At 46.8% G+C, this 21,947-nt stretch overlaps 1 protein-coding gene across 10 annotated transcripts in view; it reads left to right on the forward strand.

The window, feature by feature from the left end:
• ADGRL1 (adhesion G protein-coupled receptor L1) overlaps window positions 1–21,414 on the forward strand; it is a 184,042-nt gene extending 162,628 nt beyond the window's left edge. For 8 of the 10 annotated variants that reach the window (XM_053299297.1, XM_053299299.1, XM_053299298.1 and 5 more), the window contains 6 exons: window positions 6,111–6,279; window positions 6,636–6,764; window positions 6,965–7,061; window positions 7,429–7,557; window positions 7,950–7,967; window positions 11,480–21,414. In XM_053299297.1, coding sequence (XP_053155272.1) covers window positions 6,111–6,279; window positions 6,636–6,764; window positions 6,965–7,061; window positions 7,429–7,557; window positions 7,950–7,967; window positions 11,480–12,258 — 1,321 coding nt within the window. In that variant the 3' untranslated portion in view covers window positions 12,259–21,414. Of the gene's footprint in view, window positions 1–6,110; window positions 6,280–6,635; window positions 6,765–6,964; window positions 7,062–7,428; window positions 7,558–7,949; window positions 7,999–11,479 lie in introns of all 10 variants that reach the window. The other 2 variants (XM_053299307.1, XM_053299300.1) reach the window with 2 other exon arrangements.
• The last annotated feature ends 533 nt before the right edge of the window (window positions 21,415–21,947 follow it).

Below are 21,947 nucleotides of genomic sequence, written 5' to 3' on the forward strand. Positions count from 1 at the left end.
GCAGGAAAGAAAAGAGTAGCATGAGGCAGGAGTGGTTCAGTAAAATGCTTCTCCATTAGATCTGTGTGATCATTTCAAGGGAATTTCCCATCTCACATGTGGGACTGATTCAGGGTTCTGTCACAGATATTCTAAGAGTGTGGTCTTGGAGGCATATGATGAGGCAACCTTGCTGAAGCTGAGCAGGTCTGTGTCTGGTCAGTGCCTGGATAAGAGACCACCTAAAAGCTCTCCCTATGTGTACTACCTTGAGTTTCATCAGGGAAGAAAGGTGAGATATAAATTAAATAAATATTGGGCTGGTTGTCATGATCAGGCTGTGGTAGTTATGCTGCCAAAGGTTGGGTAGCAGAGGTGTACATGCTCCCGTGAAAGCCAGTAAAGTGATTGTGTGCTGGCTCCAGTGTTAGCTGGGCACTGTGCCATGCTGGACATTCCACCGCTATCAGCAATCATCATCATCAATTTTATTACGGCCATTGGCCAGCAGACTATCAGCAATCTAAGATCCAGTCTACAGTGTTGATTATGGTTGCATGTTCAGTAGAGCTCAGCACCCAGCCAACATCGGAACCAGCTTTCCTGGGAATGTGTATGTCTCTGTCTCCTGACTTTCAGTGGCATAACTAATACTGCCCAATCATGAGAATTCACACATTGTTTTAGAAGCTCAGAGCAACATTCTTTAAAATGAATCTTATCTAAAAGTAAACCTATGATCACCTTTACTATTCCTGCCAATCTTTGAAAGATAATGAAGTCATGCACATGACCAAAATAGTGGTGGAGAGGGTGGGGGAGAAGGCAGGGCTGCACCTACTTTCCCCCCAGACGCTCAGTTGCTATCTCTTTGGCGCGCCACCCTGTGCCCACACAATCCGTGCTGCTTCTGGCAGCACAAATAGCTGGAGGTTGGGAAAATGAATCCCAGCCTCCAGGTATCCCACAATGCACTGCACAACGACCGCAGTGCATTGGGGGATTACTCCAGGAGTCAGGCGCTCTAGGCACCCAACTGTGTATGTTTGGGCTGCATGCAGTCTGAGTATACATATGACCCTGGCACTACAGTTAAGGGTGTGCTTACGCCCTTAACCCTGACTTAAGGCTGGGGTCAAAAGGCGGGTTAGGCGGGGTGGCAGCGCCGGGATCGGCCTTGATCCCAGCACTCCACACGAGCAGCCTAACCCAGGCTGGGCTGGGGAGGAGATTACTTACAGAATTGCATGTTTTTCTGCCGTGGCGTTCAAAACAAGATGCTTGCAAACTGGGGTTTAAATTTATTTTATTTGGTTTTAGATTTGTAATTGTGTACTTACTGTTCAGGTGCTATTTTGTTTGGTCATTGACCATAAATAAACTAACTAACTAACTCCTGGGTTAGGCTGCTCGTAAGAACAGCCTCCCTGGTTTAGCTGCCTCCTCGCTTGACCTGGGACAGCTTCATATGTAACACAGGAACATAGGAAACTGCCATATACTGAGTCAGACCATAGGTCTATCTAGCTCAGTATTGTCTTCACAGACTGGCAGTGGCTTCTCCAAGGTTGCAGGCAGGAATCTCTCTCAGCTCTATCTTGGAGATGCTGCCAGGGAGGGAACTTTGAACCTAGATGCTCTTCCCAGAGTGGCTCCATCCCCTGAGGGGAATATCTTGCAGTGCTCACACATCAAGTCTCCCATTCAGATGCAACCAGGGCAGACCCTGCTTAGCTATGGGGACAAGTCATGCTTGCTACCACAATACCAGCTCTCCTCTCCATTTAATACAATTAATCCATTTAATACAATTAATCCATTTAATGTAATACATTTCCCATATAGATAGTACATCTTTGTAGGAAAGAGCACACCACCTATATGTGGGTCATCATGGGTGGTGATCCCACACACATTTGTTTGTATTGTATGTGCACACAAAGAAGCAGATCCATGTGTAGTCCCTATACATGACTAACTACATGTGGTATGCACACTTTCCCCTTAAAGGAAGTGCGGCCTTTGTAAGAAATTCTTGACAGGCGATAACTGTATCCTTCTGCTCAGGCAGCTTATCTCCTCTTTGGGAGTTCCCCATTCTCCCTGGCACTGCCCTGTTCTCCCTTTCGAGACCTGTGCATTGCTGACAGTCTTCTGCCTCATTTCCTGCCCTACTGGAGATAAGAGGTAGCCACTTGTGCTTCTCTTACTGTCTCTGTCACTCCATGTCATTGATTTCAATAGGATTTATTCAAAATTGACTGCTTAGGATGACAGCCTTATCAACAAGAATCCCAATCTTACCTTGTTTGTTTTAGTTACCAACAAATCTATCCAGCAAATCCCAAAGTTAAAAAAAAAACAAAACCCCAAACTCCTTCCAACATTTTGCTTTTCAGTTTGACCTTTTCACCCAGATTACAAACAGCCAGTTGCGCATTTCTAAGATGTATAACCTTTCAGTAAAAGAGACAATATTAGGAGATCTGATTGTAAGTAGAGGGATACATGCTGCCCAAACCTAACCATATTTTCTCACATGCTCAGTTTATTTCAATGCAACTTTCTTCTAAGTGCACTTAGGATTGCAGACAGGGGACATATCCCACCAACAGTTGTATTGTGCAATAAATATGCAGTTATTACAAAATGCCTTTCCCCACAACTGGCATATCTGTGAAAAGGATGTTATATTTTCCCAACACTGACATACAAACTAAATGTTTGGCAGCTGACCCAGGTCACAGGCACATTCCAATAGGAACTCATGAGACTGACACAACTACACAGCATCACTAGATATGCCAGCTGCTGCTTGAGGACAGCGCCAGGCATTTTAATGGAGATCCATGTCTGGGAACTTGGGTTGCTTCCATATAGCTACAAAGTAGTGGGGGGAGGGCATAATTTGCTCCAGAGAAGCAGCAGGCCAGAGGAGGGGGCTTATCCCTTTCCCCACCCACATCCTTTCTCCTGCAGTTTCTTCCTCACAGCTGCCTTTTTCCTCAGATGAGGTCCCCAAAGCACTGCATCATGGGGAGAAACCCATCAAAGGGGAAAGTTTAAACCGAGGAATTGCGGGGAGGGGGGGGTGGGACAGTAGAAGAGTTTGCCACTCCCCTCCTACCCATTGTGTAGATTGCACTTTCCTCCCACCTCCTCCTGCAGCTGTTCAGGAGCAACCTGGGCTCCCAGACCTCAGTCGGCCACAGAATGTCTAGTTCAGCCCTCAAGACTGCAGCTGGCAGGTCTACTGATGCTTTTTAAAAGTGCGAAATACCAGCAAGGCTGTTGTTAGTCCCACCCTCAAATGCATGTAACAATATCCTGCTGTTCTGTGAACCTTTCTCTCTCTCTCTCCACCACCCTGTACTTTTGCTTTTCTTTTCCATTTATTTTATTGGAGACTGCCAGCTTTTTAACTTCAGCATGATGATGATGATGATTAATAATTAATAATAATAATAATAATAATAATAATAATAATAATAATAACAACAACAACAACAACAACAACAACAACAACAACAACCAACTTTATTTGTTAGCTACCCCATAACAAACTGCTCTCTGGGTGGCTCACAACACGGCATTAAAACATCCCATAAAAGCACATAAAACACATCAAATCACAACACACACACACACAAAGTTTTAAACCCTTTTTTAAAAAAACACACGAATTTTAAAAATCTAATTTTAAAAGCTTGAGCGAACGGAAAGGTCCTTACCTACCATCTAAAAAAGTGATGGTGCCCGGCGAATCTCACTGGGAAGGCTGCTCCTTAGACGCAGCGTGCAACCACCAAAAAGGCCCTCTCCCTAGTATCCACCCGCCTCACCTCATTTGGCAGGGGCACTCAGAGCAGGGCCTCTGAAGAAGATCCTACGGTCTGAGTCAGTACATATGGGGCAAGGCGCTCTCTCAGGTAACCAAGCCATTTAGGTAAAGGTAAATCTCTCAGGTAAAGCCAAGCCATTTAGAGCTTTAAAGATTAAAACCAGCACTTTGAATTGGGCCTGGAAATGGACTGGGAGCCAGTGCACAGGAATGCATGCACAACAAAAAATAATGGGAATGCTCTCCCCACCCGGTCCCTGCAGCAAGGCTACATGATGTGGAGATAGAATATTGTGCCGGGAGCATTGGGTTAAGAATGTTAAGAATCAGAAAGCTTGAAGGCGCTTCTAAATTGTGCATGTTGTGTACTAGAATTGTTTCTCCCCCTCCCAATTAATTTCTGAAGGGCAACCCACAAAGCCTTCCCTTCATTATGTTACTGGCATCTTAAAAAACCAACCCCTTGAAAAATCTGTGTGTGGACATACAGGTTAACCACCACCAAACTATCATGTGGGCCTATCGGGTCTTAGTGGGAATAGCGGGTGTGCACAACTCCCAGGAATTTTTTTAAATGCATTTAAAATAAGCAAATGAAAGCAGAGGGTAATAATCAGAGACAAAAGTAAAGCAGACTGTTTTACAGAAGTTAACATTATTGAGCAATCGGACACAGATCACTTCATAACTAGAGGCCAGCAGCCAGGCGTGTAGCTACTAAGGAGCACACTTTCTCTGCTCAGAGTGAGGCAAAGAAGTAATGTGCCCGACCAGAACTCTACTGGTAAAGGGGAATCCGGTGATCCAGTAAAGGGGGCTGTCCTAAAGGTAGAGGTGGCAGGAGGGAAGTAAATAGGTACTTACAAGTGCTGGTGACTGTGGCCATGGGGGTGGGTGGGTGGTGGGGGCAGCGGTGCCCCCCACCCACTAGCCTCCCCCAGAGTAGGTAGGGCCGGCGGCAGCCTGGTTTCAGGCCTCTGTGCATGCATGGAGGCCATTTTATTGACTTCTGCACATACACTGAGGTCATTAAAATGGCCTCCATGCATGCGCAGAGGCCTGAACCAGACCCAGGAAGGTCCAAACCAGGGTGCCCCCGGCCCTTCCTACTCTGGGGGAGGCTAGCAGTGGCAATTATAAGTACTTATTTACTTCCCTCCTGCCCCCTCTACCCTTAGGACAGCCCCCATGCCTCTTAACTGATTAGGGAGAATCCTCACCAGATTCCCCTTTACCAGTAGAGCTCCGAGCCGGTCAAACTGGGTATTAACTTCAGATATTATGCTGACCGGGGCGGCAAGAGGGAATACAGCCACCCCGCGCCAACAATTTTTAACACTGTGCCAGCAGGGGCGGTAAGAGCACCCTCCCCGAGCCTTAAAGAGACCCCCTCCCTCCTCCCAGGTGTGCGCAAAACCAGTTCCGTGCACACCCCTAATTACAGCCTCAAGGAACAGAATATTTTTCATTTTAATTGTACACTGTTAGTTTTGTATTTATTTGTTCTATAGGAAATCCCCAACTTGCAAATGGGTTGTGTTTCAAAAGTTCATTAGTAAGTCGCATGTTCATAACTTGGAACGTGTATTCATAACTTGGAACACGTTCCCAAGAGTGTTGTCTTGTCTGTATGTGAAGGTTAGCATTTGTATGTTGGGAGTTTCCTTAATGTCATATGTTATGGAGCTTTGCTTGTAAATACAGGAGTTTGTAAGTTGGATGTTTATAACTTGGGGAGTGCCAAGTTTTGGGTACGGTACTTAGTTAAAAAAAGGAGTTATTAAATTTATAAATAAAATTAGCTGTAAGAAGTTGTGAATGAAAAGTAGTACTGAGGCAACTTGGATAGGCAACTTCTAGAGAAGACAGGAATACCCTTGTAGCCCAAGTAACCTCGCTAAAGCTTTTCTGTCACCAAAGATATGGGTGGACAAGGAGATGCAAGATAGTGCCATATGACTATGCAGGTACTGGTGGACGGTGTGCCAACAACTCTAGCTGCTAAAGACGAGAAAGCAGCATCAGTGGATTTGGGCCCATGGAATTTGCAGCAGTAGCCATAATTCATCCCACAAGTGACTACATCTCAGCACTGGTTGAGAGCATCTTCTTTATAGACCATTGCCTTGATCTGCAGAAGACTCCCTCTGTGCCTGGAATTGTTCAAAGATTTGTAATATCATAGCAGCAGGAAGTGTGGGACTAGTTCTACTCCTGTGAGGACCCCCCCCCCCCCACACACACACGTTATCTATATTCACCTTTAATCCACTGGTGTCTCCTTCTACAGGTCTTGGGCACTTGGGGCCATCACTCTCCTTTTTCTCCTGGGTCTTACCTGGGCATTTGGCCTCCTCTTCATCAACAAGGAGTCCATTGTCATGGCCTATCTCTTCACCACCTTCAATGCTTTCCAGGGCATGTTCATCTTTGTGTTCCATTGTGCACTGCAGAAAAAGGTGAGTAGCCACATGTCAGAGCATCACAAAGACTAGAACTTAAGGTTCAGGACAACCACAGAAACTGGCACAGTTAGATGTTATGTCAGGTGCTCAGGTCTGAGGACCAGAGTCCAGGAGGACCATATAAAGGCTGAGATCTTTGGACAGGGCTGGAAGTCTTTACTTGTGGATCTGGGATAACGGGGGCTTCAGCAGAACTGAGAACCATTGACAGCAAAGGACTTTGGGTTTAAATTGAAGGGGAACAGAAAGTCTGAGAGGGCAAGTACTAGCAGAGTAAGAGCTCTTACATAGCCTGGGCAATGCATTTCTCCCCCCGCACTTCTTGACTCTGCTCCCTCCAACTGCACCAGGTTCACCGGGAATTCAGCAAATGCCTGCGACATGCATCCTGCTGCCTACGGAGCCCACCAGGAGCCACACTGGGCTCCCTTAAGACCTCAGCCATCCGTAGCAACAACCGTTACTACACTGGGACGCAGGTACAGTTGGGCAGAGTGGTGGTGGGGTTGGATTGCTGAGCTGAGGGTCTTGGGATCAAGCCAGCAGGACTCAGGATTTGGTGCAGGATGACTGCAAGGAGCTGAGAGGTATCCTCAGGCTGGAGGATTGTGCCCCATTAAGCATAGAGTAGTTCACGTTAGCCTTGTTAAACCCAGAGTGGGGCTGTCTTTCCCCCCAGAGCCGAATTCGGAGAATGTGGAATGACACTGTAAGGAAACAAACTGAGTCCAGCTTCATGGCAGGTGATCTCAACAGCACTCCCACCCTTAACCGAGGTAAGCAGTTTCTTGTATCACTTCCAACACCCTCCTCCTGAACCAAGGCAAGAACATGTACTCAGACATCCATCTGAGATGAGAAATCAGCCCCCACTTAGAAGACAGGTTCCTGCCCCATCTGGTGTACCAACTGGCTGTCCCCTGACTTCCCTGTGTCATAGACAAAACCCCTACCCTGTATTGTCCATTCTGCATTTATTTCTTCTTGTGATCCATCTCTCATTCTCAGTTGACTCAGTCTAGTTCTCCCCACATGCCTGCAGTTTTTCCCAAGAGCCTGGTCCCTTTCCCACCCCATGTTTGGAGAATAGGTTCTGTGCCCCATGTGCAGTGCTAATGCTCCTGCCTATACTACCTCTTGCAGGCACAATGGGGAACCACCTGCTGACCAACCCCGTGCTGCAGACACGGGGCGGGACCAGTCCCTACAACACACTCATTGCTGAGTCCGTGGGCTTCAACCCTGCCTCTCCCCCTGTCTTCAACTCCCCAGGTAAGACCGCCACCCACCACCAAGGATAAACCTTCCTTTTCCTTCCAGATCTCCTCTAAGCTTTTGATACCTCAGTTTGGATAAAGGTTACATACTCATATATTTCCATATTTTCCTTACTGAAAATAAGGAATGGGGGGAGCTAGAAGGCTAATGAGATACTTGCAATTTCTGCTTTTAATCTGGTATTAGCCAAAGGCCTCTCAAATAAGACTTTGCTTGAAACTCAGGGAGAAATGGGCCAGGAGAACTGGCTGTGGAAGCAACTGATGGTTTACTCCACCAAAGGGAGGATCTTGGCCATGTCTTTTATTGCATGATTGGCCCTGGTCACCTGCTAACTCGCTTTCCCTTTTCTTCCTTTCTTCTTTTCCAACTGGTGCTGCCTGCAGGGAGCTTCCGAGAGTCCAGTACGTCCCTCCTTTCCAGTTCCATTTCGCAGTAATGTTTCCTTCATTGCTAGTTTGACTGGCAGGCTGGGGGTGGGCACAGCACAGATGTGAGCAAATAGATGGTGGGCTGCACCTGCCAGCAGCAGGGCGCACTGTAGGGAGGACAGGAGTGCTGGCTTTAGGGGAGCTCCTGGTTCCTCAAGTTCCCATTTCTCAGTGGGTGGCGGGGCAGCATGGTTTGTGCAGTTCTGGCTGTGGGCACTAGATGGAGATAAAAGCACTTGCAAAGCTTAAGAATGCAAACGTCTTCCCAACTTTCCTATCCCTGCATGCTGGCTTAAAGCCATGGGCTCGGTAGTCTCGCATATCTCTCCCAAAAGGCTAACCCTACCATATCTGGAAATGGTTCTTCTAGTCTTGTTTGTGGCCCTTACTGGGTGGAGGCAGTTGACTCTATAGCCTTTTGGCAGGCCTCTTCCATTGGCTGGGCAAAGGGCTTGACTGCTCCATCATGCATGTCGCTGTGCGTGGCTAAACTAGGCTTGCCCACATGGCTGTTCATCTCCTCCATCACCCCAAAGGTTATGTCACAGTTGCACCATTGCACACACCTTGGTATCTCCCAGTAGATCAATTAACCCATGGACATAAGAACCTAAGACAAGCCCTGCTGGATCAGGCCCAAGACCGATCTAATCCAGCATTCTGTTTCACACAGTGGGCCACCAGATGCCTCATGTACAGTCTGCTCACACTGTACATATCTTCATCAGTTCTCACACATGCATATCTACCTCACATCTGGCTGAGTACTGTGGTCATTTGTGCTTTTGCGCACACATGTGTGCACACACACACAGAGCTGCTGCTGCAGGAGCAAACAAAAGGCGAACTTCAGCCTGTTCCTGGATGAAAAATTAAATTTAGTAAAAATTGCCCAAAGCATTTCAAATATATCTTCTTCATGAGCAAAATGTTCTCAGATAGTCTCTAGAAATCTGAGTCTGAATTCACACATTACAATTACTTCTTACACTGGAGTTTTCCTCTGTTTGTTTTGGGAATCCTATGGAAATGGGCAGAATAACTAGTATACTTAACTCCCTTGCTGTGACCCAAGAAGGAAGAGGAAAATAAGAAGAATCTGAATTTCCTGGTTGCAAAGTCTGGTCCCGGGGCCAGTTTGTTGCCTTTTGCCACATGAGAGGATGACAACGTGCTCCCAGACTGGAGCCCAGAGCTGATGCCACTCACTGGCCACCCCACATCACCAGCCTCTCCGGCACCCTTCCTTCCCTTCCACCGAGCCAACCTCACCTTCTGGGCACTCTCTGGCCTGGCAGAGGGGAAAGAGAAGCAAGGCTGAGGTTAGTGAGAGGGGCCGAGCCATCTAGGGACAGGGCAGCACCAACACTGGGCCCGGGTAAGGGGATGGGATGCATAGAGCAGCAAAAACGAGGCAGAGGTGGCGGCACTAAGTAGGTTGAGTGGGGCTTGCAGCATGGATCAGGGTGAGGTTTCGAAACTTGCCGCCCCGTGGCGCCTTTGCCGCTTAAGGCCATCCCTTCACGGGGCCTTGCAACAGAGCTGCCCGTCTGGTCCTTAGTCTGACTGGCAAGCATAACACATCTAAGCCTTGCTGATCTGGGACGGACAGCTCTTCTTTAGCAGGCAAAAGCAGGCACTTGCTAAGCAAGCAAGACTTGGATGTTTACTTAATGCTGGCCTGCACAACTCAAATGACCTGGTGGGCCGAAACTGACCGTGAGATGGCTCATGGGGGCCAAAGTCAATTTTTAGGGTACTGAGTATTAAATTAACACCTAATATCAATCAATTAATTAAATCAAATTAAACTGAAATTAAGTAAAATGAGTTTAATTAAAATTTAACTTTTGGAGTTCTGGCCGGGCAATAATTAATAAAAATAAAAATAAAATAAATTGAATTAAATTTTTTAATAAAATATATACAATGCAATCTGTACAAAATACATAATAAAATGTATTGTTCTTCCTTTCCACCTCTCCCAAAATGGGGCAGTCTTGGGGGGAGAGGGAGAGAATGGAGCAGTCTTGGAGAGAGAGGGAGGGAGAGAGAGAGAGAGAATGGAGCAGTCTTAGGGAGGGAGAGAGAAAGAGGGAGAATGGAGCAGTCTTGGCGAGAGCGGGCAAGAGCGAGTCCGTTCACTGTCATTCCGGAGGTCCTCATCCTCCTCCCGTCCTGGCAATGCTTTCTCTTTCCAGCTGGGCTCCCTCCCTGCCTGCCATTTGCGCTCGCCCCCTCTGCCAGGGCCCACCACCGCCAGGCTCCCTCATAGGGTACGGCCACTGGCCGCTGCCTGCGTCCTCTTCCCACCTCATCACCGGCACCATTTTTCTCGCTGCCAATTCACGCCGCTGAGGGGATGGCTACGGGGTGCATGTCATGTGTGTCCTTCTCTCCCGTGCCCCACCCCCCGGGCGGCCGCGCGCAGCAGCAGATAGCAGAGCGACACTGGGGCCTGGTGTTTGGCCCTGTGTTGCTTCCCAAATGCAAGGCGCGCCTGCGCAGTTAAGTCTCTTAACTGCAGGTGTGAGTACCTTGCAGACGCAGTTGGGAAGCGACACAGGCTGAAACACCAGGTTCCAGCGTTGCTCTGCTATTTGCCGCTGCCGCCGCCGGGGAGGGAGGGGAGGGGAGGGGGTAGAAGGACACACACACACACCCACAGCCATTTTCTCGGCCGCTCAGCGGTTGGAATTTGGGGGGGACGCGGTTAAAGGAGGTTTGCAGCAGGGGGAGGAAGGGGAAGTGTAGCCCTGAGGGCCAAGAAAAAAGGCCTCACGGGCCACATGCGGCCCGCGGGCCATATGTTGTGCAGGCCTGACTTAATGGCTCAGTGCTGTGACTGCTGGAGAAGACTAGGATAAGGCACTGTATGCAGCAGGAGCACACCGTCTTCTACTCCCCAGGGCACGGCAGGGCAGTTAAGTTAGCCAGGCCCTGAACTGGACTCTGGTGGAGAGGACTGTGCTCTGTTCCACAGGATTCCAGAACCAATGGAGATGCATTCCCATAAACATGGGGATTGGGCCAAGAATGGCTCAGCTGATGAAGAAGAAGCCGTGTTTGTTGAAAATGCACTGGGCATTTCCCTTCAATTTAACATATTCACCATCCAGCACCAATTCCTGATTCATCTTTGCTTTTACAGCCACGCCTGGTGCTTTCCTCTATACAAAACCAATTCTCCCTGCATAACAATCCCAGATGATTCTCATGCACATCTACATCAGTTCTACATCTGTTCTCTGACTTCATGCATGCACAAACACACATGTATATGTTTTCATGCACCTCCATATTCTCTCTTAAACGCTGCTCGCACATGTTTTTTCGTGCACTCACATTGCACTTGGACAGACTCTCTGGCCTTTTGTATCTTAGTTCCCAAGCCATTGCCTCGACTCCCTGACCTCAGCACTTACTCCCGGGCTCCCTCCCTTCTTTCCCCACTAATACCCATCTCTGTGCCCCCCTCCTCACAGAGCACCCCCTGAACAACAGCCGAGACGCCTGTGGCATGGACACCCTCCCGCTCAATGGCAACTTCAATAACAGCTACTCCCTCCGCAGTGGTGACTTCCCAGCTGATGGCACCAAGATGGCTGATTGCCGACGCAACCTAAGTGATGCTGCAGCCTTTGAAAAAATGATCATCTCTGAGTTGGTACATAACAACTTGAGGGGGGGAGGTGGTGGCATGGTCAAGGGAGGTGGGGGTTCCACAGAGACCTCCAACCCCCCTGGGCCCCCTCCCCCTCCCAACATAGTAGCTGGGGGAGGGGGTACCAACAGTGAGGATGATGCCATTGTGCCTGACGCCCCTTCCTTGACCCATGAGGAGAACATGGAAATTGAACTCATGTATAAGGCCTTAGAGGAGCCGCTGTTGCTTCAGAGGGCACAGTCCATCCTCTACCAGAGCGACCTGGAGGAGTCGGAGAGTTGCACAGCTGACCTGACAGAGGGGGGTGATGGCCAAGCCCCTTCACCCAACAGGGACTCTTTATACACCAGTATGACCAACCTGAGGGACTCCCCATACCCGGACAGCAGCCCCGAGGCGGTTGGGGAAGTGCTCCCTCATGCCCAAGCCATCAATGAAATCTACTACACCAACCGGCCAGCCTTGGTGCCACGCAACCAACTCCAGGCCTACTACCAAGTCCGGAGACCCAGCAACGATGGCTACTTGGTGCCAGGAAGCTTAGAAAGCCCAGCAGTGGAGGGAGATGGCCAAATGCAGCTGGTGACCAGCCTCTGAGGGGCCGAAAAGGGACTGAGGGACCATGCCCCCAACCCTAATATGGCATCCTTGCTGTGACCTGAACATTTTCATTTTTTCCTGGAGGAAAGGGCGGGGAAGAAGAGAATGAAGCAGGGCTGGGGAATGAATGGAGGAGAGAAGGTGGAAGAAAGAGCTCAGTAAGGCAGAGGGCTTCCCTGAGGGAGGGCAGCCATTTTGTCCTGCTTTCCTTCCATCCAATTAGTTTTCCAGGCAGAAAGCGGCACAGTGCCTATTTGGTTATGTTAGTTTCTTTTCCAGAGAAATGCAGTGGGTGAAAGAGCAGTGTCCAGGCAAAGGAATCAGACTTATTTTAAGAATACCTCCCAGAGAATGGGGAGGGGAAATAGATGGGAAAAATTTAAAAGCTGAAATAGTAATTATTTTTTAAAGAAATGCTACAAAAATCAAAGCCATGAGGGTGCCATACACAGAGAATAGGGCACTTGGGGAAATGCCCTGCCTCTTGGCTCAGCACCCACTATCCGCCCTCCCCTTCCCACAACTTTGTTAGCCTGTTCAGAAGAGTACAAGAGACAAATGGGGCCTTATGGCACTTGGCCTAGTTGGGGTTTGGATGCAAATGTTGCCAAAAATATTGAGAGAGAGAGAGAGAGAGAGAGAAGTGGGCGGGGGGAGAGGAAGGAGTTGTTCAGATGATGTTAAGCCCAGAACCTGCCTTCCAGTATTTGTTGACTGTCACAGTTTATCAGCAGGACTTTGCATTTAAGTTCCTTGATTCTTTCAGATTGGCAGGATAGCAGGAAAGTTTCCCTTTGTTTCTTTGAAAAGAGCCCACATAGGGATGCTTGACATGCACCATTGTTCCTGGGGAAGAAGGAGGAAGTAGGACTGAGGTGGCTATCTTTAGGTTTATTTTGGGTTTTGTGGCTGCATTTGGTAGCCATTGCCCTCATGGTTGATTTGGTGTAGTCACCAGGCCTGAAATAAAATCGCACAAAACAGAGATGATGAGGGATGAAATGGGGGCCCTTCTTCCTGTGTCTTCTGTTGAACTCAGTCCCGTCACTCCCCCACACAGCCTGCTGAGTTGCTGCTCCAACGTTTAGCAGTGATGCAAGAAGAATACTCTTCATCTTCCTTCTGTTTCATTCCTGCCTAGAAAGAAGCAAAAGTCAGGAGTACCTGCAATGCAAATATGGCTGCCATCCAAACACATTTGGGACCACATTTAGGGGGGAAGTTGGAGTGTTCAAACATGAACTCTTTTTTTTTCCAGACTTGGATGGATTGTCCTTCAGCAAACTGACAAAAACAGCAACAAAAACACTAACCCAGACTGCACTTTTTTCCCCAAAGGAAAAAGAAATAACAAATCTCCCTCCTCTCAAGCACAACTCCGACTTTTCTCACCAGCTCTCGTCCTGGGAGAAAGCAACCAGTCTCACCTAGAGGCATCATATCTCTGGGGCGGGCGGTGGGCGGGGTCAAAGTGGGTTGGGAAGGGGGGATGTGATACCAATTGAAATGCTGTAAATATGAAATCCTAAAAACAACAACAACAGAATTGATTTACTCACTTGAAAAAGGAAAAAAAAGTGGAACTTTTCTGTCTGGGTTTTAAATATATCTATATCTATATGATATATATAGATATATGGCACTCAGCTCTGCTCTGGCCCCATGTGTGGTATGGGAGCATGAAAGGGAAAAGGAAATCCCTGCTTTGATGAAGACAACAGGGGGAAACCCACCAAGAGCAGATTTTTACAATCAAAAAAGAAAAAAAGGGGGAAAAACAATTTTGGCACAATTTTTATGTAATATATAACATATACTGCATCATTTCTGTGACCTTGAAGCATTTCCCCTTTTCCTGCCGGATGAGGTACTTATTCCGTACATCTCTACATGAAGTTGGTTATTTTCTCATTTACTGCCACTGTGGAATTGTGGGTGGGGGGAAATCAAAAACCATTTTTACTGCAAGACCCAAAGATGCTGTAATTCTCTAATGCTGTTGGTTCCAGGAGAATCCTTTGCTTTTAAGAATTTGGGGGGGGGCAGAGTGTTGTCTCATTGCATTTCATTATTTTACTTTATTTTAAAAAGCAAACACATCATTGGTATTTATTTGAAATCTTCAGACTAGATGTTGCCTGGGCACATTGCATCAAAAAGGGAAGTGGTGTGTGGTTTTTGCTAGCTGGAGCCTCAAAGTGTTAAGTTTTTAAAACTGGGTTTGCATTTTTCTCCCCTTTTTCAGCAAGTAGAAGTGCTAGGAGACTTCTCAAAAACAGAAACAGAAGGTTTGCATTTTTAGAGGAGCCCTTCCTTTGGACTAGCCAAGGCCTTTCCTTCTCTGCACCCTACCACAGAGAGAAAGAGGAGCCATCAGCAAATCTTTTTTAACCTCTTTGTATCTCTGACCCCAGAGCCACTGCGGAGACCCAAGCAACCAGTAAATAGTCTGCAACTGCCCTGTATCACGGCAGCACAATTCACTGGTGCCTCCTCTTCCATCCTAAAGCCCAATTAGAGGGATCACCCTCACCCTGACTCTCAGTTATCTTTTTCATGGTCTTCTGCATCTACACTATTGGTATGTGCCTGTGCATGTCAACACTGGGGACACTTCCATAACTTCTGGAAATGCTTCAGCATCAACCATGTGCCCGGCATGACTGTTAAGGTTGTGCAGTTGGAGTTTCTCCCCTCAGTTCCCTTGTGATTGCTGCTGAGGAAACAACAAGCTTTTCATTCACTTTCCTCTTGCTCTCTACTTCTTTCATTAAAAAGAAAGTGCAGTTGTTTCACCAGCTAAACTATATTTAAGTTACATTCTTGTTCTCTTTACAGTGAGCACAGTTAACTCTCTTTTAAATTTGATAATGCACATAATTAAAAGGATGGACATAATGTTTGTTTTGTCTGGAAGAGGACCACAGAGCAAATTCCTGTCATATTTTCATTTGGTTTTGAAAATAGTCAAAACAGAGAACCAAAGTTAAGTGCTTCACTATATGAAATGGCACTAAAATCTCCACCATTTTTGTCTATGATGCAGTTATTTGTGTCTAACACCCCACTGATTCTTCTGATACAGATATTAAAGAAATCTCCCTCAGATAAATAGTCATCAGGGAAGTCAAAAAAGTCCAATCATACATCTTCAACTTCGAGGCAGCCGACCAGTCCTCAAAAAAGAGGGCATCAGTTTTGGAAGACCCTTAGAGGAGATCAGGGAAGAAAAAGGAGGATTCGGTGAAGCAGATGGCTTTGGTCAGAGAACTCTCTGCTGAGAACCCCAGTATTAGTGCCAATAGAGAAGCCCTCAGAGGTACCTAAAATTCCATCTATGTCACCTATGCATTGAGATATTGATTTCATGGAGGGTTCTCCATATTTACCAGTACAGTTAATGGAGGCAGCCTCTTTGACAGATGAGAAATCTGGAAAAGGGATGAAGCACTGACATTGTTATAGTCCACAGTGCACACTGCACTGAGGTTGAGAGACTCCTTCCTTCTCACTCTTCCAGCTCTTCTCAGTACAGACACTACTGTGAGCACACATACTCCCCAATGTCAGAGTGTCAGTTCCGTGATTCAACCATTACTTCTCTGGATATCACAGAAAAGTATCTCTGGAATTCTTCCAAGACTGATCTTCCCATTATCACCAGTCTTCTGACTATGGTGCTGACAGCCAAAAGAATAGTAATAATGGGGAGATTGGTTCTGGAAGAAAAATTCCAGATACCTGCTGCTACTGTTTCTGCTCCAATTCAACTGAGTGCTGTTGATCCTGATGTTGAGGTCATTTAGCAATCTTCGTTGTCAATGTTAGCTATCATCCCGATGTCTACAGCACCAAACCTTCATTCCTTGACTGCACTGGTGTCTTCAACAAGACTGACAACTTCAGTATAGAGCTCTATACCAAGGGGGGGCAAACCTCATTCACCTTATGTTTTGGATGTTGACAATACAGATTCCAAAATTAGAATTTACTCACTCTCAAATGATTTTGATACAGAATGCCTCTGATCTTTCTTCAGATGACACTGCCCTTCCAAAGCGATCAGATTATCTTCTGGAGGCGTTAAAAATGTACAGTGCTCAGATACTGTGCTTGACAAAAATGCTGGGTTTGTCACTGAACGAAGGAAGCGACTCCACCAATAGATGATCCAGTGTTCAATTTTGTCCATAGTTCATCTATGCCAACAGATGTACCCAGGGTACCCAGTATTGATAAATGCATCAAAGTAGACGGAGCAAACCAGCACCTGTCTTTCCAACTTTGAAGAAGCTGGAATTCATGTATAAAGTGCAAGCAGGCATTTGCTTGCTGCCCCGAGCCTTTTTTGGAAGGGTGGTATATAAATATAAATAAATAAATAGTGGGTTCCTGTTTAAACATCCCTCTCCTGACTCAATGGTAGTAGAGCATACCAGCTTGTAGAAGCATTATAGGAGGCATTCTGCCCCTGCCATTATATGTAAAATCAATATAGATAGATAAATAAATAAATAAATAAATAAATAAATAAATAAATAAAAGCACACTTTACGAAGACGGCAGGTTCCTCAACAGCAAATCTCTTGGGTGCTTCAATCCCTGCCATATGTAAAACTGCAGCCTGGTTCACAATATCTTCTTTCATCAAACACTGTGCCTTGGATGTTAGATCAAGAAAGGATGCTGTACAGGGTAGAGCTTCCCTACAGCAAGTTCTGCCTTGACGTTTCACCCACCTCCAAGATGCTCATTAGCTAATCTTCCAATAGTGTGGATGCACAGAGGAGCACAAACAGGTTGCTTACTGTTGCTTACCTTTGAGTGGTCCTGTGTGCATACATGCAACCCATCCACCAGCCTGACTGCAGGTGGAGGGGGAAAGATGTAGTTAAGGTACTTACCTGTTTGAATTTAGGTCTCCACACAGACATCTGCTGTTAGTGGCATTCAGTCAGGAACTGAGGGAAGACGTTCCAGCTGCCCAAGCCTAATGTTCATGCTATCATGTGGGTGGCATTGAAGCATCTGGAGAAGCTATGGAAGTGTCAAAGTTGTTATCTGCACAACCACATTCCTAATAGTGTTGATGCACATAGGAGCACTTGAAGATAATCAGTTCCAGGTAAGCAACTTGATTTTTCCCTGGGCTGTTGTCGGGCTAGGTCTACTGCATCTTTCCACCCAAGAACACCCAATAAATGGCTGGTAAAGAGCTGGCCATGTACCCATACTGATCTCTATGTGGGGAAGAGCCCAGATGGAAAGATGGAAGTTGGGTTTTGCTAGCAACAACAAATCAGGTGAAAGTGCATGCAGTTTGTGGCTCTAGAATAAGATCAACAATATAGCTCTGGAGCAGTGAGCCTGATATGACACCTTTTCCAATCGAGTGAGGCAGCATGCAGCAAAATAACTCAGGCTGTCCCACCCACAGCCAGGTTTTTTCTATCCCAGCTTGCAGGGCAAGGTTATAAAAGAATTAGCAGGCCCTAAAAATGTCCAGACACCTTTTATTTTATATCTAGGTCATTCTTTCAAGGGACATGGGGGATTGGATTGTGGGACATTTACCTCCCTTCATTACTGCTTCAGTCTTTGGTTGAATTACTCATTGGAATCACATTGTATGAAAGTTGGAGAGTTAACTATGTCCTCCTCCTGACACACATTGGTTTATCCAAACTCTTTTCAGTTTGGTCCAGAACTAGCTTGTCTGCTTTCTTAGGGGAACACTCTACCCCAAAGAAGATGAAGCCCTGCCCCCAATGACCTGTTCCAGCACCGAACTCTGTTTCTGATCAATCCTCTCTCAATACCAAATGGCCTTATTAACCTCACTTGCATTTGCTGCATTGGCCCAAGGAAGACCCTGGGTTCAGGTATCTCCTTGCCATTATTATCAAGAGGTATTTGGGAACCTTATGTTTAAAAAAAACCAACAAAAAACCAAAGACTATCTGCTCTCCTCCACCCTGTTGGAGTGAAGCTATGGAGGTTGAATGGCTAGCATCCCAATCTCAAGACTGGATATTTTCCAGCCTAATGTTAACTCTGAGTAATCTACACTATAGTTATGTTTTCTCTGTTAATTGGAAAGAAGGAATCAACAAATCGTTGAGTTAATATCAGTGTTACTGCCTGTTCTGCCCTGGCATGAGACAGATGGTGGAGGAGGCTGGCTCTTTTAAGTTAACAACAGATGAGAGAACAGGCGTTTAGCATTCAGACTTTGCAATCAAATCAGATGCTCCTTGCTGTTTTGGTGGAGGTAGGAGGGATGTCCTCCATCCATATGATGGAGGCTTCTTGCTGGATGCAGTCTATAGACTTTACCATTGCCCAGTTTCTTTTACTGCTACTTACCTCAGTGAAGTGTGACCATCTGAATTCAGGAGCGCTCTACAGACATATGCAGCTTAAATTTACATTCTGGAAAGTAGAGGTCAAGAAGAGTCCCATATCCAGTGTTATCATTAGGAGAAGGGACATGTTCATTTGCAAGGTATGAAATAGAAGAGAGAGAGAGGAAAAACAACTCCCTCCATTGTCACTGCAGCATATGCTATGTCCTCGGCACTTACCAATGACTCCTCTCCTTGATTAGCACACTCCTAACTGAAGTAGCTGGGCTTGAAGAAATCACCACAGTAGTGTGAAGCTGCTACCTGGGTAGAGGAGGTCCCCTTCATGTTTAAACAAAATATCCTGCATGGACTAGTTCGCCTGAGAGCCACTCTTCATTTCCCACATCTTTATTTTATAAACCTTCCTCTCCCAACCCTTTTGTTTGTTTTTGCGCTTTAGGGAAGGTGCTCATTTTAGCTGCTTATTATTGAACCTTCTCCACAACCAGAACTACACACCATATTCTAAATGTGTGTTTTCCATAAGTTTACACTATGACATTGGGATACTTGTTGTATTGTTTTCAATCCTCATCATGAATTTGTCCCTGATATAACTGAACGTCCTGCTATGACCGCAAAATAGTTTCCCAGGGCCATTCTCTACTCAAGTATAAGATTTCAACAGGTGAAGGAGACCCCCTCATATCCAGCAATGATAATCATACAGGTGTCTCCATTTCTCAACTGAAGAAAGTGCCCCCTTCACTGGCAGGCGAGAGGTTTGCTATCTTAAGTTTTCCCTTGAGACTGCACAGTGCAGATGTCCCCACCCCAATCCAGCAGTAGGCAGAGGGACCCGACAATGCCAAGTGCTTGAGTCCAGATGGATTGCTAGGAGCAGATGCGTCCTTGTCACTCTGGAGAGGACTAAGAGGGCAAAGCTGTGTGTCTGGTCTAAGCCCTGTGCAGACAGATGGAATACTACTCCATTTTTGTACGGAAGCCATCATTATATTCTTGTCTGTTTTATTTTATATCATGAGGTCTCTGCTGGGGGTCACAGGAAATATTTGCAGATAAAGGGGGGATAGTCAGAAAACAAAGATCCATTTGTAGCATGCCTCCAGGAGCCAATGGCTGACATTTCCCCATGTTCTTGCCCTCCCCCCGCCCCAATGAAGGTTGGCGGCTTCACAGTTAGAGATCCTCGGAAGCTTCCTAGTCAACAACTACAGTTGTTAACATGCCATCCTGGGTGTAACCAGTTCATCTTTTTCCTTGCAGCCCATTAACTGAGACCTCTGTAGTCCCCTTTGTTGGCCTTTCATCAAAGACTTATGCAAACCCATGAGTTCAACCCACGTCTTCAGCAAAAGCATTCCCTTAAGCTTCTTCAGAGTTATCCACTACCTTTGTGCAATGGAGGCAGATGGCAAGTTAGCCCAAATGTATTCCCCACTCGCCATCAGGTCAAAACTGCATGGAAAATATGGGGCAACCCCTAGGACAAGGATATGGCCCTTGTGTTTCCCATCTTGACGACGGCTGGGAGAATCAACAAGCAGTATGCCTCATTGGCACACTGCTCATCCAGGCCATCTCTGTTTTCTCAAGAACAATTGACTGGGTACAAGCCAACATGAGCGGCATTCATGCATAAGCTAGTTCAGGACAGTACTACCTCTCGAGTAACATTAGAACTTGGAATCTGCTGCTCTAAAAGCCACTCTGAGTTTAATTGCTAGGCACAGTGGCACTCTTGCCCTGTCTCTCTGTTCTGGGGGAGTGATATGTGCTCCCTTCTCTGCCAGAAACTCTCAGGCTCCCCGCACACTCCTAACTTCTGGGGAGGGAGGGTCGTTCTTTTGCAAAACAGTGAAAGGACAGCTATAAAGCCTGAACCAGCACCAGCAGTTCTCAGAAGTGGAGAATCGCTCATCCTTCCCAAGCTGCGTGATACAGGCAGGTGCTCCAGGCAATGGGCCTCCCGAATGAAGGAGTTCATTTCCCCATAGCTCTGTAGGGGGACTTCTGCTGCTGCTGTAGGAGCTTCTTACACCAGCTCTCTTCCTCCTCCTCCCCCTGTACAGGTCTTGCCAGTGCAGCCCTGGGCCCGCCCAGACTGTGTCTCCCACTGGTGCCTGTGTGCTGTCCTGCCACCCATGGGCTTCTAAACCACTGGCAAGTGGTGGGCCCAGAGCAGGCCACCTCCTTTTCGCTAGCCAGCTCCAGTAAAGGCATGAGCCCAGCTATGCTAGGCACCGCAGAGCCAGAGGGGAACTTGTGCTGGGACAGGAAATGTCAAGGAGGAAGGCCGGCATGGCAGCAGCAAGCACCCCAGAGCCTCAGGCTGGTTCCCTGTGCAGTCCTGCCTGCCTCCTCAAAGCTGCCCCTGCCCTGCCACACTGGTCTCCATTGTTATTCCTTCAGCTCCCTCCAGATTTGCAAGTGAAGCTGTGCCTTTGGAATGGCAGCATGAAGGCCTCCTGCGTCCAAAAATCCAGGGCCTACTGGGAAGGTGTGTGGTTCATTCTCTCCCTTGGGCCCTCTATGTCCCCTTCTACAGGTTGGTGCTGATCCATTTCTGTCTCAACACCATTGCTTTTGTCCAGTTTGCCTTTTTTCCTTTCCATCTGTCTTTTCAGTTCCCTTCCCTTCCTTTCAACATGCCAAACCAATTTTGGGTCGAGTGCATTAAACAGAAAAAAAATATAATAATGAAAATTTTAAAAATATTTAAAAAATGGAAACTTGTTGAGTTACAAAAAAAATTAAAACAATAAAGAAAATATGATTTCTTGGACTTGCAGGTGCTTGCGCTTGGTTCTTTATGTGGAAGGGTCAAGGGTTACAAAGCAGGAAGGCACTAGAAAGAAAGTTTGATGGGATGGACAACACCAGTTCAAAGTCTCCATTCACATTTATATCCCACCCTTCCTCCAAAGAGCTCAGGATGGCGTATGTGGCTGTTATCCTCACAACCACCCTGTGAGGGAGACTGAGAGATAGCGAGTGGCCCAGGATCACCCACTGAGCTTCAGTCATGAGTGAGTGGGGATTTGAATCCAGGTGTATCCAGCTGCAGTACAACACGCTAACCACTATGCCACAGTAAACCACAGCACCAAAGTTGCCAGTGCCATACGCACCCTCCCTCTGAGTGTTCAGTCATACATGCCGGACTACATCCTTGGGTCCATTTAGGTTTACCAGCTTTTGAAATAAACCAGTTCTGGTGCACAGGCAGATCCCTGTGGGGCAAGGGGCGGAGTCTGCTTTGGCAAATCTGATGGTGGATCCCAATGCAAAATTGATCTGTATTTATCTGTGGTGTAC

The sequence above is a fragment of the Hemicordylus capensis genome, chromosome 2 (genome assembly GCF_027244095.1).
Source record: "Hemicordylus capensis ecotype Gifberg chromosome 2, rHemCap1.1.pri, whole genome shotgun sequence".
Classification (NCBI taxonomy): Eukaryota; Metazoa; Chordata; class Lepidosauria; order Squamata; family Cordylidae; genus Hemicordylus; species Hemicordylus capensis.